General features: G+C 40.9%; 1 protein-coding gene across 1 annotated transcript; it reads left to right on the top strand.

The window, feature by feature from the left end:
• The first annotated feature begins 1,174 nt into the window (after window positions 1–1,174).
• fbxo33 (F-box protein 33) lies at window positions 1,175–12,315 on the top strand. The gene is made up of 6 exons (XM_083907641.1): window positions 1,175–1,702; window positions 5,543–5,653; window positions 7,530–7,690; window positions 8,595–8,803; window positions 8,909–9,206; window positions 10,198–12,315. The coding sequence occupies exons 1-6, from the start codon at window positions 1,257–1,259 to the stop codon at window positions 10,461–10,463; spliced, it is 1,491 nt and encodes a 496-aa protein (XP_083763767.1). The 5' UTR covers window positions 1,175–1,256; the 3' UTR covers window positions 10,464–12,315.
• Window positions 12,316–19,285: the final 6,970 nt, after the last annotated feature.

Below are 19,285 nucleotides of genomic sequence, written 5' to 3'. Positions count from 1 at the left end.
CGAAGCGTTTACAAATATTGCCCCCTATTGGCCAGGAGTTCTGAAGACAGCATTTTTGCCCTTTGTCACAGTACTAAGAAACAATAATGTTTTTTTTTGGTTTTTTAAGAGAATGCAAATATTAATTTGTAATAACAAACTATTTATGCCACCATTAATACTATGCAACCAATGATTTGTTTGATGTAGAAATGTCTTTGTGCACTGAATATATCCCCATTTTTTTCAGTTTTTCGTATATATATATATATGTATACACATATATATATATGTATATATATATAACTATATATGTATATATAGTTATATGTATATATATATATATATATATATATATATGCATACAAAATAAATATGCATATATATATATTAGTATTTTATTAAAACATACATACAGTAATTAGTTGTTGTGAGTAATTATTTACATATTTATGTTACATACTCGCATACATGTATTTACAAGGTTGTTTCACGTGATTTATTGTGATGAGAAATGCATTAACATTAACGTTTCTTACGTGTTAATTGCATGAAGTGATTGAGAAAAGCTATTTATTTTTGTTTTGACGGTTGTTCATTATTACAGCATCCGTGGTGCTTACATCATAGTTGTAGGTAGCACTTCGAATCCTAATATATTCAGAAACATACAATACATTTAGCTATATACCAATAAAATTGGTGCTGTGTAATGGCTCTAACACAAAGCCTGTTCTGTTTTGAAGGTGATTCATTCTCGAGGGTTCATCCTCTGAGCTCCCTCTGGAGTGGTGTTTGTGTGTGTAGAGTGGAGGGGGTGTGTCTGGGGTCCAAAATAAAAATCACGTGGCTCGTGTTTTGTCAGTGGAGAAATACCGCCCTCCCGCGGGACACGGCAGTATGGCAAAAATAACAGCACCTCTGGACTAAACCATTCATTTGACAATTCAGCCGTACACACGCAGATCTGAAAACTTGACAGACATATCAGTAAATCATTGACGGAAGTAAAAACACTATCATTTAAATGTTAGCACATACAAACACAAGCACGTGTCATATGGAATATATTAGTTATGATATTGACAAGGATGGGTTTGTTCCCCGTGCGCTGACGGAAAGTGGTACGGTCCAATAGTATCGAAGGCAACGCTGAAAAACTGATTGTTTTCACCCCGAGAGGAAGGACCTTTGCCGTTCACTCTTGCAGCTGCGAAACGGTTATAACATTTCGTTTACAGCTGGTTCGTTTCTTCGCAGCACATTTCTTGCTCGCCATGGCTCTGTGCGGGGGTGTTGGAGCCATGGCTTTGCCCAGCGAGCTTATCGTCCATATATTCTCCTTTCTGTCCGACCGAGACAAGCTCCGGGCCTCGGCCGTGTGTTCGCGATGGAGGGAGTGTCTCTTTTACCCCGCGCTGTGGACCGAGCTCAAACTGCGGATAGGCGATGGATGTAATGGCGGCGGCCCTGGCTCGGAGGAGACCCTACGGCTGGAGTTCCTCATGCGGAAGTTTGGTTCTTATGTGCGTGAGCTGCAGCTGGAACTCGCACCGATTGAAAGCTACGTCAGCTCCCTGAACAACGAGCCGTCGTTAGCCGCTCGCACGGACCAGCCTCCGGCTCCCGAGAGCGACCCGCAGGTCCCCAACAGATGGAAGGACGCCATGGCCACCTACTTGGACCAAGTGTTGTGTGTGTTCACTGGTATCCACAACAACAGGTAACATTACAGCCCACTCAAAACTAAGTCCTTGTGACTTTTTGTTTTTACTCTATTCCAGGATATTCAAATGACACACCTTTCTTTAGTTGACATTTAATTCTATGTGGTGCGTCGCACTAAGCTAGCAGCTTAGTTAGCTATAAACAAACACTGACATTTGCAGTTACGTAATCAGGTCATGTTTTTACGGAGGAGCCAGAAGCCAATGTTACATTTACACATTTAAAGGGTTTACAGTTTGTCTTTAAATATACACACGTCACATATTGATGTATGTATGCTGTGTGCATCAATGTCAGCGCACAGTTTCCTTTGTTGCCACTTTTGTTTTCCGGTAATTGGTCTTTACATGTCAGCTGAAAGATACAATGCTGATCTGCTGCTTTGCTGTCACTTGCTATCAGCACTGATGCACAGAAAATACACATTTCATGTCACGATTATCCAGACAAGAACACTCGCGAAGGGTTATCCAAGGAAACATATTTTAGTTAACATTCTAAAGTGAAATAGAACCTAAAGATTATTAATAGTTTGGTAAAAAATGTTGAAATATCTCAATGATCGATTTTCTGTAACTGCTTTTTAACAGAAAAAAGCATGGCCACCTGGATACTTTCTGTCATGGATGTAAAACATTACTATGAATGTCCAGATTTCTGATTTCAGTGCAGAACCTCTGTGGTACCTTCTGTCATGTTCTCTATTATTCTCTACAGGGCTTTGTAGTATTGAATTAGCTAACCAAAGCTGTGCAGTTTAGGTTTCACTACTGCTGAGGGGGCTTTTTGGTGAAGTTGCACGTCACAGCTGAATGTACATCACCTCACCCTTCACTTCCAAGTGTGTTGGAGAACCTATGTAGCCTTCAGTTAACATTAAAGCGCTAAAAACATCTAGTTTGTCCATTGTAAAAACATAGTCATCACAATCAGATGTAATACATAACATATTTATTTCCAATTTCTGCCAATAGTAATCGCCATTAAAATATGTTAATTGTGCTCTGAATATGCTGTGAGCATTAGTATTCAGTACATGTAATGGAGTAGTACATTACAGTATGCAGATTGTAACTTGAGATGACAGTTTATTGTGTTTGTTTTAAACATTTCATCCTCAAGTACCGTTTGTCATTCTGTATTTGATTGGAAGTAGCAGCTGACCACAAGGTCCCGATTTGATTTACAATTTCATTCGTTTGAGCGAATATTGATTCATCTAGAATCTAGATGAATGCTTTGCACATACCGCAACTGAGTGGTACAGTTGGCGATAATTCAAACTCAATCCTTAAAATGTGTTCATGCTCAACTTATCCAGCCTAGAAACACATTAGGTAGTTTAGTAATATGGTACTTTTCCACCTCATAGTCCCTGCGCGTCTTGCCTCGACACGACACGGCACAGTTAGTTTGCTTTTCCATTAGCGATGACACATGGTACTTGTTTTAGTACCTGCTCTAGCTAGGTTCCAAGCGAGCTGAGCCGATACTATGCGTGAAGTCGTCAGACTGCTGGCCACTGATCAGAGTGTGTCATCACTGGAAGAGTCATGAGCACGACATCTGACACGATCTCCAAAATTTAGCAAGGACATTTGTAAAATCTCAATATTTAACAGAGGAGTCTGGTTTATTTAGCGACCGCACTGGCGAAAGCCGGAAATCGCGAGCAGCGATCCGCATCACAACCCCTGCCGCTGTATTCAGTGACTGTGTCAGAGAGAGTCTGTGCTCGATTCTGTGAACAAATCTTTTTAACAAACTGATTCTAATGATTCAGTACACTGAAAACAACTGCTTTACAAGTCACTAGTTTGTGTTTGTTGCATGTAAACCTGGAAAAGCACTCGGAGAGCTCAGACCTCCGCCAAGGCAGCTCAGCGCCTGGGTCAGACAGCAAGTTACGGATCATGCCCAAAATGTTATCACTTGTTCCTGGTCCCATTGCGGACATTTCCTGAAAATGTCATCTAAATCCGTCTGTCACTTTTCGAGTTAGGTTGCCAACTAACAGACAAACAAACAAACTTCCGACGAAAACATAACCTCCTTGTCAGAGTCACTGCAGCTCCATGGAGCCGTGCAGTGATGACTCCGCCCATTTTGGGGACGTAATATATTATAATGGAAAACCAAACAAACCGCGTAGAGTCGAGCTGTGCCGAGGTGAGGTTGTACTATGTCGTGGTGGATAAGTAGCAATAGAGTTGTCCAGCAGATGGTACTGTGAGCGCAGCTTGGCCTGCATCCATGCCTTCTTTGCTCATCAGAAGAAGACAACAGTTATGTTGCTGTGCTGTAATGGAGGACAAAAACAAACATAACTGTCCTCCTGAACAGACAATCACGACACCAAGGCATCTGAAAAGCACTGTGTAGATTATTTCTGGTTCTACGTCACAGATGGAAAAATAACAGCGGGCTCAGCTGCCAGCTTAGCTGTGAACTACAGCAGAGCTAAAAGTTTGTGATCACATGAAACTGTCCATCGAATCAATTTTTTATTTGATGTTGGATCTTTTTTTGTTTCAACCCAGCCACACTGACCACTGATTGAGACACATCACTCAAAAACTACCATATCCAAATTTGGCTTTATCTAACGGTTGTGAAAAATGTTTGGTTCTAAGTCTGCTGGTATATGTTCAAAATAATGATAGAAAGAGATTTTGCTTAATAAGTAGCTGCACATGAGTTTGCCATTGGTTTCACTGCAGAAGACCTTTGTGAAGCTTGGTTCTTAGCTGATTTACAGGAAGTGCTTTGTACCAAACATAATCCACACATGCAGACCGAAGTTATGTGTGTCCTGCATGGCACACATGCAGTTGATAAGCCTTTCCAACAACACACATGATTGTCAGAGCAGATGTATACTAACCCCAGAAGAACAGGACATTAAGTGCTTTTTAAACGACGCTCACCTCGACTGTGTGCATTGATACAAAAGGCTCCAAACAGCAAAGTGCAAGGCAGCCATAATTCAGTGCAAACAATTTAACAGAAGGGAACCACAGACAGATTAGATTCAACAAAATGGCTGCTGTTTGCCTTACCAGATTTGACATGGGCAGATACACAGCTTGCACTAAGCTGTCTAACAACTCAAAGCAAATGTTGACAGAGCAACCATGTGGAAAGGTAATGCAACCATTCTTTTATCATAATTGCTGTGTTGTCGCGGAAATAGTATGCAGACGAGAACCATGCAATATATCGATATTATATCTATATTCATTCTTGATGCATTTGTTTATGGAATGATTTGTTTTGCTCAAACTCAGTAGTCCAGTGTCACTTGGCCACTCCTATTGACTACAATCTCAGATTGAGTATTTCAACTCACGAGAGTCATGGAGCATGGCAGAGTGGTGGTCAATATGTGTGACCAGTACACTCAATTTTTGTTGAGTGCATATCATGACATGAGACAAGATATGGTCTTAGGTTTTGGGTATCGTCATATCTTGATAAGGTTGTGTTGTGTTGTCTCTCCTTTGAGAAGCACAAACGCCTCAAAAGAAAACTTTTCACAAGTCCAGAGAAACAACCTGTTTCCAGCTTAATATCCCGCTATATTGGGTTATAGCCTAAAAAGATCCAGATATAATTTTTTAAGCCATATCGCACAGCCTTACAGAAATCTTGATTTGATTTATATTGTGATATATATCGATACCAAATGTGGTGCGTGACAGCTGACCCATGGGCATAGAATGCTTTTCTAACAATGTAGAAATAACTACTGGGTTCTTTAAAAAAAAAACATCCTGTGATGATGGTCCCATATTTTTGACTGTGTTTCTTACATTGATCCTCTCTTATTCTTTAGAAACCTGCAGAAGCTGAGTCTGTATGGAGACACCTGTATTCTCCAGCAGGAGGGACTGTTGGACAGCCCCAACCGGCACCAAATTCCCCAGGGGGACAAAAAGATCAACGAGTAAGCACATTTCACGTAACACCGATCCTCTCCAGAAAAGAGTTCCCGATCAGTGGTTGTTTGTTTACAGGCGTGTGCCAAAAGATAGTTATCCATTTTTAGGAATAGACTTCAGTGTGAAGTGAATACAGTCAAAGAGAAATTGCTTCACATACAGACACGTCATTGGATAGTGGAGATTTGGAGCAAACCAACGCTCAGATGCTGTGTTCAAATTAATTGGCAGTTGAAACAGACTGGTATAAGGATATCTCTGAAGAGCAGTGTTTATGTGTGTAATGTGATTTGAATGTTGTTGAGGATTAATTACATTTTCTGCTCCAACGCCCTATGTACACGGAGCAGAGGAAAATTTATTTCGAACAATTTCAGGGGAAAACCCTGATTTATTTAGTCTCTGATTGTGAAATGCTACGTTGGTTAATGAGATCTATGCCTGAACCAGATTTATAGGAAATATGAGTAAAAACAGAATACTGTATCCAATTTAATAATCACATTTTTCTTGCCGTTTCTTTTTATAGAACTGCAAATATGACATTGTCTATGTGTATATTGTTAGATGCACTGTGGTCATTTTTGTGGTGTCTTGTGGCAGTCAACACAGACACAACACATGGCCCTCAAAGGAGCCTGTAGCACTTTTATGTCGCGTTTCCATCATGGTAAAGTTCGGTTTGGCATAGTAAAGGTCGTTTTTGACCGTTGGCTATGCCCGATGGCCATTATGGTTCCATAATAAAAACACATTTTCCTGAATCAAACCGATGCAGTGCGCTATCAATCGTCCTTTAAAGGAGAGATGTCTATGTGAACTAGTTTTACCTGCTATGAAAATAAATAATGCACTTAAATGTACAATATGGAAAATTAAGCGACATCCAAATTGGAGAAGTTGCATTTTGCAGGTTCCTCACCTCACGCTCCCCTCCCAAGTGTGGTCGAGTGCTATTGTAAAAACATTGTGGTCCAAACCTTGACATGGCTCATGAAAAACAGCAACACAATCAGGTGATTGCACATTTCAGGAATGATTTTTCTATTTTTTAATTTACATTGGACCTGGAAGACAGCAAAATGGTATTGCTCCCCTCATTGTTTTTAGTGGGGCTGAACAATCAATCAAATTTTAATAAAAATCGCAATATGGCCTACTGCATTTTTCAAAATCGCAGGAGGTGCAATATTTATTAAAGCCAAAATGTGTGTCAAAACATCATTTTAGATTAATAATTTTCTTGATATATACACATTATATTCTTCAGACTGCAGGGAACATCTTCGTTTCTCACAGATCTGCACAAACATCACACAGTAAATCATTTTACATATGTTTTTCGAATGAAATGAGGAATCATGATGTCAAGATTTCCAACCCCTCCGATATCGCGAATCATATCGCAATCGCAATTCCTGTTTAAATAATCGCAATTAGATATTTATTCAAAATCGTTTAGCGCTAGTTTTTAGCCATTAACATTAAAGTTGCTGTACGTTAAATACTTTTATTAACATCTTTGCTTAAAAGCTCTCTAGTCTGACATCCAGATCTCCTAAAAAACATCTCAAACTAATTTTTGCTAAATGTATTTTAGTTTTACTTTAATTTTACACCTTGTTAATGTAGGTGTAAAAACGGTAGATTTACATCTAATAGGTTGTTTACTCCCAAATCAAGGCATACATATTCCTCAGTGTTGCGTGTCTTTCCATTTGCCAATATTTATCTATAAAATTTAACCCTACTTTTCTTTTTGTACACCCAAGGTTTATTGTTTTAATGTATCTTAAATTGGATTTTTGAATAAGTACATCGAGCTGTAAATTGCTGGTAAAATGACCTTGTCTGCTAACCTTTCCCCTCTGCTCTGTTTAGAATCCAGCAGCTGTTCATGGAGTTGCTGTCAAACAGCAGGCAGCTCAGGTGGTTGTCGTGCAGTTTCATGCTGGGCCTGGTGACTCCGTGCTCATTAGCTTACCTGTCCAATCGTTCTGCTGAGACCCTGCAGCACCTCAGTTTACTGGAACACCAGTTAGGTATGTATATTTGGATTTTTATAGCATTTAAATAGCTTTGACATGTTCCAACAGCTGAATGCGTATAATGCCAGGATAAAGCTTCACAAATTCAGGCTGGATTTGGACACATTTCCAGTGTCCTTGAACTTAGTATGAACTTTACTTTATCTGTTCTGTTTGATACAAAGCAACCTCCTCATTCTACTGCATCTTTTACTCTGTATCTGAGGGCATGTGACACATAGAAATCCTTGAGTCCTATATCACAATCAGTTGCACACAGCATGATAGAGTAGTAGGGCTGAAACTAATGCCGAGTCATGGATTATTAAAACATTAGTTGACTAATCAGATAATAAATCTTTTTAATTTACCTTGAGGCACTATCAATAAAAGCAATCAAAATACTTTGTTCATCTAAGGACTGGCAAAATGCTGATATATGAAATAAAAAAAAGTATAAATGTTTCTGTAAACCAAGGAAATATCATTAAGAAAAATCTGTGTGATGACATAACCGTCAATTATTGACAATTCGATTCATCGGCAACTACTTTTATCATCAATTTTTGTCAACAAATTGTTGCAGCCCTATTGAGGAGCCCTGATCACGATCTCAATTTAGTGGCCTTAACAACAGTTTGCTGGACTGTCAGAGCAAAACAGAGCTGCCTGACTCTCTATGACTTCCTTTTACACTTGGTTTCCAGTTGACTGGCTATTGTTAAAAAATATTTAAATTTCACAATAAGGTCTTATTGTGGTACATTGCAAACAATTGATGGACATTATATCCCTCATTACATAAAACATAAAAAAGATTGAGAATGGAATTGTGACCTTAAAATTGAAAATTGAATCATGACACCCCTACCCCTCAATAATCAAAAATGTAGTAACCCATCATTTGTCTTGTCTTCAGGTCCTCTCATCTCACCATCAGAGATGGATCGGCTCTCTAATCTTACTTCTTTGGGTCTGGATTTCTCTGACTTAACATCTGAGCTTTGTGGTCTGCTGGCATCTCCGCGCCGTACTCCGCTGCATCGCCTCTCCTTGCTGCTCAACGGTGCCGCTCTGGAGTTCAAACCATTAGATGGGACGGCAACAGAGGACAATTGGAAGGCGCTGGTAATACAAAGACTGTGATTATCTGTGTTGCAGTGACTGTTTTAATAACGAGCTGTGGTTGTTTGTTGATAAGCACCAATAATCCTTGAACATGGTTGTCCTCAGGTTCGCGTGAGCGCCAACCTGCGAGTGTACATCATGGCCCTGGAGGTTGACAGCTCTGTGCTCCTCAGGGTCCTAAAACCCAGCCTTCCCCTGGAGCGCCTCCACCTGGACAGTTACATCACTCTGGTGACTGATGCCACATTGGAGCTCATCTCTCAGCAGTATAACAAAACGCTGACTCACTTCCTGCTCCTGAGGGATGACCCTGACCTCCCTGACCTCAGTGTCAATCGCAATGAAGACCCATTGGTCCTTTTAGCATGGAGGTGCACTCGGCTAGCTGTTCTAGTAATACATGGTGAGTCAACCTGGAGGTTTCTGGGTCACACTTGTTTTTTCACACCACTCAAATTTGACAAACCATTCATACCACTGTGATATCAGACGTGCAGCGTCTACAAATCCTTCGAAAATAGAAGAAGCCAGAGTTGTTTTTAACGAAGGCTGTTACGGGTTGCCCTTGTGTCGTGTCTGTTGTTACTAAGCAACCTAAAGCCTTGTTAGTACTTGCGGGTGACCATATAAGTATGTACGGAGGCGTTTACACTCGGCGCGTTCAGCGTGTTGTTCATTGCAGTATTCGCTGCAACGACAGAGGGCGTACAACCAGAATATTCAACTTGTACTGCCGGTAAACGTCCACTGCCTAGCAAAAGTAGTAAACAACAACTTTGCATAAAGCATACGTTGGTCTCAAAATGACCGTCCGTCTCTCTGTGTTTTACGTATTTGGACAAACATCCCATAGTGCACCAGAATCACCGGGAGGGCTTTTCCACCTGGGTCACCACTCTTTCTATGGGCTTGTCTTTTGCCCTTCACAAAGCGTTCCCCCTCTTTTTTTTCACGTCCTCGGCGAAAACCATCGTCTTTTTGTAACGTTATAACAGTCTCCTTCCATGAATGTAAGTATACAAATAGAAATATATGTACAAATGGACCTGCTGCCAGCCTTCCATTGAAAATGAAGAGTTGGTGCGCGCTGTAGCCAACAAAGTTAGAAAAATTCAGAGGAGCACCTTTTGGAGCATCCCCAGAAACTGTCATCAAAATCTGTTATTAACTTTTTAGGTTATGCTGTGTAGAAAGTAACCCACAAAAAACAGACCCACATGGGGAAAAATATAACCCTATTTTTGGAGTAAAGAGCACAATGAAGTAAATTCACAAGAAAAATGATCAGTGGTTTGTTCATATCAACGTGTGTTTTGTGGCTCTATTATTGACTGTTATTTTTTTTTTAAATTTGGCAATATTAACTCACCAACTCACCACAACTCTCTCTGTAGGTTACACTGTGTGGTCTCACAACTTGGTGGCCATCTCTCGGCTCAGAGGCTCCAGTCTCCGCGTCCTCGGCGTCTCAGAGGAGAGCATCGACTTTGACCCTGACCAGTTGGTGTGCATGGAAGGCGACCCGGGCCATAATCTGATCAAGGAGGTCTCGTTGGGCCTGGGACGAGTCTGGCGCCCTTGCCTGGATTCGAGCCTGATTTTGCCTGAACCCTCCCAGCACTTCCATCGCGAGCTGCACACCTTCAGCATGGGCATGTAGGCAAGGATGGCAATTCCAGCTCTTCACAGCCTAAGGTGTTTGTCAAGACCAGGCCAGACCCAAGCAGGCCACTTGTCAGCTCAGGCCTCCAAACCAGGCCAAAAGAGCCAGAGCCAAGTGAGAAACCTAAAGTAAATTTGTGTGAGCTGATTTTCGATTTGGAATTTATTTTTAGTTCATTTGTTTGTGTTTCTATCATTGGGTCTTTTAGTTCACAATCGATGCATCTTGATTAGCTGTTTCACTGACATCTTATTTTGTTTTTTATTATAAATTAAATATTAACCAAACAAAACTAAAATATTCTTAAGGTCACATATTCAGCTTTAATGAGTCCATCTGATCTTTTAGCCCTGATCTCTAGCCTCTTGTGTGGCACGGTCCAGTCTGGTCTGGTCTTGCTGACAACTATCAGAGCTTGATGTCTCTTCTTCACTTTAATAACCTTCAGAGCCTCTGTATAATGTACGGTTGATTTTTTTTTTATTTTTATTTTTTTTTTATTTAACTGTTTTCCCATCTCTCATCGCAGTGTATAATCTTCTGTGGGCGTTACCGTGTTGCCTGTATAGGCTTTGTGTGTATTTGAATCAATATTATCCTGCTCACAGCTAGAACAGGCAGGCAGGCTGAGTGATGAAGAGGTGGGATTTCGGGGCAATGTGTGTACTCGGACACAAGCTAATAGCTTTAGTTGTTTTTTTTTTCTAGCCCTTTGCCCTTTTTCCCATCTGACTCCCCCACCCTTAGAGAGACGTTAAGACAAAAATGACCGATTACATCTTGTGTAAAGCCACCATTACCACTTCTCTTGCTTTGAAAGAGCACCTTGTACCAGAGCCATGCCAGCAAGGTGGGAATCCCCACGACAAAATGGCTGACTGTGGCTGGTGCTAATTAGTCTTATTGCAGTTGCAACAGCAGCAGCCATGTCAGTGCCATGACTCAGAACATCCTCGTTGAGAGATAAGTGGTTTTATTCAGGCCTTTGAGCACCTTGCTGTTGGTGTAATGGAGAGTAGTGTTACATGCTTGCTGCCAATACACTGAACATCCTGCTCAACATTTCTTAAAAAAAAAAAAAAAAAACGCTGCTAGTTGACTGAAAAGGGAGTCTCATCCCCTAACTGACATTCAGAGCCAAACTATGAATATTCAGCCTGTTACAGTACAATACACTCCTACTGTGTTGTCTTCGGACCTGTGGTGACCTGGTCATAAATTATTTGTTTTTTTCCTGTAATCGGCAGAAATATCGCTGCTTTGTTCTCCTCAAGTGTTCTAGCTGGTATCACTGGTTCCAGAGGCCCTTTGTATGAAAGTGTCCCAAGTCATCAAGTCAATCGAGAAAAAGTTCAGGGATGTGTGTAAAAAAAAAAAAAAAAAAAAAAAAAAAATACAAAGGGCTCTGAGGTCAAATAAACCTTTAAGCAGGTCTTTATTGTTTTAAAGAGAGCGTAAAATGGCGTATCATTCCATGACAACATACGTACAGTTATATCTGTGTTTTGAGATACCTCTGCGACTACTTTCAAAGGCCGTGCTCGAACAACACCAGTAGCCTGTATGCACCGCTTCCAAAGGTGGCAGAAACCAGCGTTAATTTATGTCGGGAAACAGTGGTGGAGTTCATGATTAAGAACAGGGAAATGAGAAGAGAAACACTGAATGTAACTTAACTTTCGTTTAAGATGGCCAGTTGTCTTTTTTTTTTTATAAGGGGCTTACTGATTATTTGCATTTGGCACAGGAAGCGTTGTCTTGCCACAACCGTCAACAGTGAATACGTGAGTTTTAATATTGGCCTCACTGACAGCCAAGACTACGTTTTTGTTTTTCTTGATCGTCGACACCTGCAGCACAATGTTGTTTTGTGGCAAAGCATCTTCACTCTCTTCAGTCTCAGGAAGGCTTTTAACATCACTATGACCACGTGGTGATTAATGTGGCACGGGTGTGTCAAACAATCGGTGTAAGGAATTTCTTTTTTCTTTTTTGAGTCACAGTTGCCTTGGAAACAGCCCCTTGTTTTCTGGATACAGTTGTTGTTGTTGTTAGCGATGTTGTTTCTCTTGCCATCTGATGAACTCCCACTCCACCTTGGTCTGAGGGTCCGCAAACCTAATCATACATTTGTTTTCCAAGATTAAGTTTGATGAAGACAAAAAAACGGATGGCAAAATATCTGCTTGTTGCACGCGTTACATCTCCAGTGGATGAAGCAGGTCGGAGATGGAGGTTATGCTGGGCCAAAGAAATGTCTGGACTGAATGTGGTCAATACTCTGGGTGATATCATTTCTGTCTGGCAACATTTGATCTTGTCTGACTGTGCAACTGGCTTGTTCATCAGGCATTTAATAGCGAGAGCGAAAGTGTGACTTTGACCGGATCATAGTCTCTTTTTATTGTCCAGTTCTGTTTATAATCACTGAGTTAATGCCTTTTGCTCGAACAATGTGGACAAATGATCCTGAGCCACAGGCTGAATATGGAGTTGGAAGTGGAACCAGTATGATTCCATCTGATGCTCCTGCAGTGTTGTGACAGCTGTGTTGTTGAAAACATTTCCTGTGCTGGGTTGAGGGGGCCCCCTGCTGTCGGGAAGGTGACCCTCTCACATGACTTGCAGCTCTGTTCAGTCTGAAGTTGGTGCAGTGGCATCGTAGACTGTGAAGGTCCATATCAAGGCCACTTTTTTCTTCTTTTTTTTAAACAGCGGCTTGCTTCTCTTTGTTGACAGATAAGGAATCGAATGCCAGACAGCATGCCAGCACTTTGCCTGTGATTGAATGACCTGGTCCTATTGATGGGCTTGTGGTTACCAAATGTTTGGTCATCTGTTTGTCACCTTGATGGTTGAATTACGATCATCTCTCTCGTCCTTGTTCCATATCTCAGGATGAATGCACTTTGGTACCAAGTGTACTTTTAAAGGCTGTCTGTATTGTGTTTATGTCAAGCTGTATACTCAGAGGGGACAATGAGACCAACATCAGACATTCAGGCCAAAATATGCTGGTTTTTATCTTATCTTCCTCTTCCCCTCCTCTATTTCTTCCTTTCATTCCCCATTTTAGAGCTGCTGATTCTTTCTTTATGTAGCTTTGTGTTGTGTGTAGTCGTCAGCAGTTATGTAGGATATATTGTAAAAAGAAAAAAGAAGCAAGTGGACTAAACTAACTAAATGGCAGATATTGACAGACTGTTTTTACAGACTCTACCCTTGCTCACCACACACGTTAACTCTTACGTTTCCTGCTGTCTCCACGTGTTATTGGCTCCCCAGACGTCAGATTTCACTGATTGGGCAGTCCAGTTTGGGCCCTTATGACGGTGTTTCTTCATAGAATTAAAGGAGGGGCTGTGCTTTTACCATTCTATGCTTAACCAGAGGATAACAAAAGTTTGTTTGCTCTTTAGGAGCCGGCGTTTTTGTGCTATAACGAGTCGAGAATTGAGCACGCGTTTGATTTCTTTTTGCAAGTTTTCACCCAAGTGTTTACAGTAGAAATGTGTGAATAAGATGTTTTTGAGTGTGCGTGGATATCAGCAGTGCAGTCGTATATATTTTCTGTGTGTGTGTGTGTGTGTTAAAGGGTGTAGTCTTATCACTGACTGCAGCAGGAAACAGGAACAGAAATTGTTCGTTCTCAGGGTACAGTCGGTTCTCAAAAAGCAGAGGAAAGTAACAATAGCTCAGGCCACCAGCTCACTCACCTTAACGTTTGCAGTCACTGGATGTGCTCACTTCCCTTGATGCGTGTCAATCTGCCAAAGAAGACAGTGGGTCAAAGGTTAACGCAGACACAAGTCTGTTTGTCCACACTGTGGTGTTGTTGTACAATGGAGCAAACCAAAAGCGTTACCTGTAAGCAGAAGTAAGTGGCTGTCCCTTATCTTCACATATGTAGAGTTGAATGACATTTATGCCCAGCATATGTTACTCAGAGGGGTTAGCAGCATTGTTGCACAACTTGAATGGCACTCAGGATCTATACAGTGGCGTCAAAGAGTAAGGCCTTTCAGTGCACGGTCCTGCAGTGAGATGGAGGCAGAGCAGGCCAGAGCTGATGCTGCATCAGCACTTATTTTCTCACCACCACCATATTTCTTTGCTCTTTGCTCCATCACCTGCTTTCAGTGTGACGGGTGAGTGAAGGTGATGAGGTGGAGGAGTTTTGGCAGACCACGTACTTCCCACAGCTACTTCTGACCGATTCAAACTTCCGATGTTTATATCTTCTATGACCAAGGTCAGATTTGATGCGGAGTATGAAATCCTGAGCTTTTAGAGCTTTGAAGCTTTGCTGCTAGAGATTGGTTGGTAGAGAACATTCCACATAGGGCACCACTCGGGCCGTCTGACGAGCAAACGGTTTGCCAAGTGGCTCGTGTCTGTATGAAAATTAGACTTTGCTTATTGTTACTTTTGAATCATCTGTTATTGAAGGGATTAGAGATGCAGCTAGTACTTACAGTACTAACCCAGATTACCAGCTGGTCTGAGCAGAGTGGAGGTGTGAGACCATTTAGAAGCGACTTGGTCAGAGTTCGATCAACGCCAAGGTTTGCTTAACTCGATGCTTCGGCATCCCGAGGCCCCCCCCTGAAGGGCCTTATGTGTCCGGTACACAAAAGGTCACAAGCAAAAGCACATCAGTCTACACAGAGTGTGCTAAATATAGTGTAAGGACGAGCTACAAGCTCCTGTGAAACCTGCGGATTTTACTCATTAAGTCGGGACACGGCACAGTGAAGTGGACTAAGTCAGCATGTTTAGTGCACACATTTAAACACACAGAAGTCACGTGACATGTCGGATGCAGAGAGGGACACCTTGACATATTTCTATATGCTACATGCAGACAAGCGTTTGTCTATATATTATACTGTGTAAACAGACTGACACACGGACGGCAGAGCCTTATTTTAATGAGTTCTTCCAGGGAAAAAAAAAACGACGAGTTTCAAGGCTCTCGATGCGAGATGTGGCGCCAGCTATTCAGGAGGCCATTACCAGCAGTCACTGCACATTCACGTGGTTGCAGCCAGTTTGATTTGTCTCTTTATTATTATTATTTTTATCCTATAAATGCATTTGTATAGAATTCCTGGAAGATAGCAGGGCATATACAGCTGGTTTTGCCACTTCTGAGCTCGTACTCCATAGCCAGAACTAATCCTGCTGGCAAAGACGGTCATTTGTGTTTGTTATTTTAATACCAAAGCAGCAGACTGTGTTAAATCTGCGTCTGTCTAAACACAGGCCGAGGACCATATTTTTCGAATTCCATGTCCGCAGAGGATCCCCCGCATATTTCCACTTGTGCATACATTGCTGCAGTTCAGTTTATGCTGAAGGAAGGGTCCACCTCAGCCTAACTTTCCACACACACGCGTACTCGATCTCGCATTCCATTTCTGCTGCACCGATTTCTTGCCAGAAAGCTTATTTGTATGTCCTCTGAGTGACGAGATGTGTATGTGTGGATACTGGTGGACCTCTTCGCATAACCTCAAGCAAGCATCCATGGCGAACGTCTTCGTTGCATCTTCTTTGACCAAAACGAGAGCTGTGTCTGTGATGGTCTGCATGTACCATCACAGATATTGGCGGGAGGTGACATTTACGTCATGCTGACCTCTGCGGACGCGAAAAGTATGGCTCTGGACTTGGAGCACTTTTATTTCCACATCATTGCTCAGACTTGAGAGTTTGTGATTTAGTCTTTCAGGATGTTTACAAAGCTTCATGACGTAATCTTGGTGTAGGAGAGAGTTTGTCGTGTGGTCATGAGCTTAAAGGTTTCCCTGAAAGACATTCTGGAAATGGTTAAATGTTTATGAAAGGAATTACATATAGACACGGGGTTTTATCATCACACCATGAGATTCCAGATACTTCCTGTCTTTTATTTTTTTAAATCCTTCATTCCTGAGATCGCAGACTATGATCGGTACATGCAAGACATGGAATGAGCTCACAAAGGGGCTGGACTCAGGCAAGAATGTGAAGAAGCCGATGAACATCCTGATGTATGTTTATGTTCCTGGAGGAAAACACTGGATGTGCGTGGCACTGGTATGAAGTCTGTCCTGTGAGACGGACAAAGACAGTTGTGTAAAGACATAGCTTTAGATCTCAGCTACTGTGGTTCTGACGCGTCTGGCCAGCAAACAAAATCTTTCTTGTCAAGTCTGGAGATCCAAACCTCCTAATGAGCCAGGCAGACAGGCCCGCTGCCCAGTCCAGCCTCACAACTATGCAAGAGGAATGCATATAATCTACACTCTTTTTTTTTTTTTCTTTTTTTTAAGAAGAAAATATATAGAGATATTTATCTTTTCTTTTTCTCACTGTCGGGCAGTTGAAATGAAGATGTGAACTAATAAGAACTTGCAGTGACAATACTTGGCCTTATGATGATTTCAGAAATATTCTTTTATTTTTAAGATCTTTTGATTCTGGTCAGCCAGCCTAGCGACAGCAGCGGTGACGGCGGGCTCACTCTTGGTCTCTGTGAGACTGGCTCGATGGCCCCAGTTTTATCGTGGTACGAATGTTGTGCATTTGTGTAAAATCAGGGCAGTTTGCAATAACAGCAGTCTTACTAGTGGCCACAAGGGGGCACAAGCAGTATTGACGGCGCCCGTCTGCATCTTTAGAAAACCATAGAGGAAGAAATATCAAAAATATATATATATATATATATATATATAATAGATATATAAACACACATAGTGCATATTTGTATAGGTATCAACAATGCATTACCGTGGTATTCTCTTATGCAACACGTGTCCGGGTTCAATTTATGAACATGAAGTATCTAACGGAATCACACAGACTTTGTAAATCAGCAGCTGTGTTGTTATGCGTGTTTATTTTGTTTTGTTTCTGTGTTTTTTTTTTTTGCTAAAATGGTTTTATCATCCTTAATGTTGAATATTCAGACTGCTATGTTCCTGTGTGACTGTGGGTGTTAAAGTGAGCACATAGCAGGGGCTTTTACCTTCTCTGTGTAAGCAGCGAGCCAGACGTAACCCAACATACAGCTGGACTGCATCTCGCGTGACATGAAGCCCCATGTCAAATATATATATATATATATATTTTTAATCCTCTCTGTAAAACACCCCGAATCTGATGTGTACTAAGCTTTTAAAACACTTCGCTTGTAAGTCACCTCGGCACATTTTAAGGCGTGGTTCCTCTCCAGCAGCATGGATTAATGTCTGTGTTGAAAACATGAATGTGAATTGAGGACTAGAGTTACAGAGAAGTCTGACTTGAAATCTCCCCGGCTCTTTATTGGATTAGTTTTGTCGGAAAAACGATTTTTATCAGTGATAACAGTTTAGTTGTGGAGAAAAGGGAGGACACGTTACAAACCCATGTAAATCCCCTTAACTGACAGGTGGCGTACATGTGTGGAGTCAACCTGCCCAACAGTGATTTGAATTGATGTTGAATGAATGCTTCTCTTTTAATCAATGAATAAAAGCATTTAAAAGTCATTTGATTCTATTGTCTTATTTGCTGTTTTCAACTTCATAGGCATTGTGGGTAATGCAGTGTCATTCTCTCACTTACTGGCATTTAAAAGATGTGTTTCCAACCATGACAACCGCGATCTTCTCTGACAAATCTGAGCTGAATTGAATTGAATATAAAGCTATTTAAAGCATATTAAAAACACCTTAACCCTTTAAGGTACACACCAAGAAAAAAGCTATGGAAAAATGATTTATTTGCATTTTTTATTATTTTATTTTATTTACTTATGATAACAATAATGACAGTCTACATATTTTTTTTATTTTTTTTTATTAGACCTTACAGTATTTTAGTTACAGGCCTCTACCAAACGGTTGAGATGTCCTTTCATAATAAACCTGGTTTGCATAATTCATAAAGTACAACATACAGAACAAGTCACATTAATTTTGTGTTAGTGAGTTCAGCTTGATGCATTTTTCAATGAGATGACTGAAAGTGTGGTCGACCAAATGGTTGAGTAGTACCTTAAAGGGTTAACCACGTTACCTGCTGAATCTTGTGAGAGATCTCCCTTTAAATTACCATTTAAAAGAGATTTGTACAAGAGACTGCATTGACATCATGGTTGTAAAACCCCCTAACTTCTGTAGGCCTAAAGTCTCCTGAATCACTCCTGGTCACCGATGAAGAGCAGACGCTAACATGAACTCCTTCCATCACGACAGAAGGGTTTGCTCACACATCCTTAGTGAGGAAGCGACATGACACACTGATTCAATCACTGTCGCCATGACAACACAACAGTGGGAATTAACAGGGAAATGATTGATTGGTGGATGGAGATATTGAGAACAGTTATGGTGTCCCTGCTATGTTCAGTCCTCATAGTAATTACATGTTAGCTAAATCAAATTCAGCTTGGGGCCCCATAAAGGCTTGGGCTGGCCCTGGATATAGATAAGGTGTAGTGTAAAGGTATATTAAAATGTAAACCTATAATAACTTCTATCCTTCTATCATCAGTATCATCTTGCTTTAACACAAGGGAGCCGTGCTCCATGTCACTGAAGTATATGAAACACTTGAACAGAAGAAAATAAATTAATTTGATATTGATATTTGATACTTACATGCTGATGCTGGAAACAATATGTAAATAACGAACAGCCATATCATGTATTTATCATGTTTTGAAGAAGTAATGGAAGATGGCATCAAAAAAAGATGACAGAAGAGCTATAATGTATTCATTGACAGCTGTAGAAGTTTTGACAATGTATTTAAATATTATTTTTTTTGTCATATATGGTTTGTGCAGT

The sequence above is a fragment of the Microchirus variegatus genome (genome assembly GCF_963457635.1).
Source record: "Microchirus variegatus genome assembly, chromosome: 21".
Lineage (NCBI taxonomy): Eukaryota > Metazoa > Chordata > Actinopteri > Pleuronectiformes > Soleidae > Microchirus > Microchirus variegatus.
Note: the sequence above shows the minus strand (reverse complement) of the source record. Positions and strands in the feature narration are given on the sequence as shown.

Excerpts from the sequence above, each read along its gene's own strand:
- fbxo33 (XM_083907641.1), top strand. The coding sequence starts at position 1,257 with ATGGCTCTGTGCGGGGGTGTTGGAGCCATGGCTTTGCCCAGCGAGCTT. Across the intron at positions 1,703-5,542 it reads ACTGGTATCCACAACAACAG|AAACCTGCAGAAGCTGAGTC; the intron begins GTAACATTACAG and ends CTTATTCTTTAG. Across the intron at positions 5,654-7,529 it reads GGGGACAAAAAGATCAACGA|AATCCAGCAGCTGTTCATGG; the intron begins GTAAGCACATTT and ends TGCTCTGTTTAG.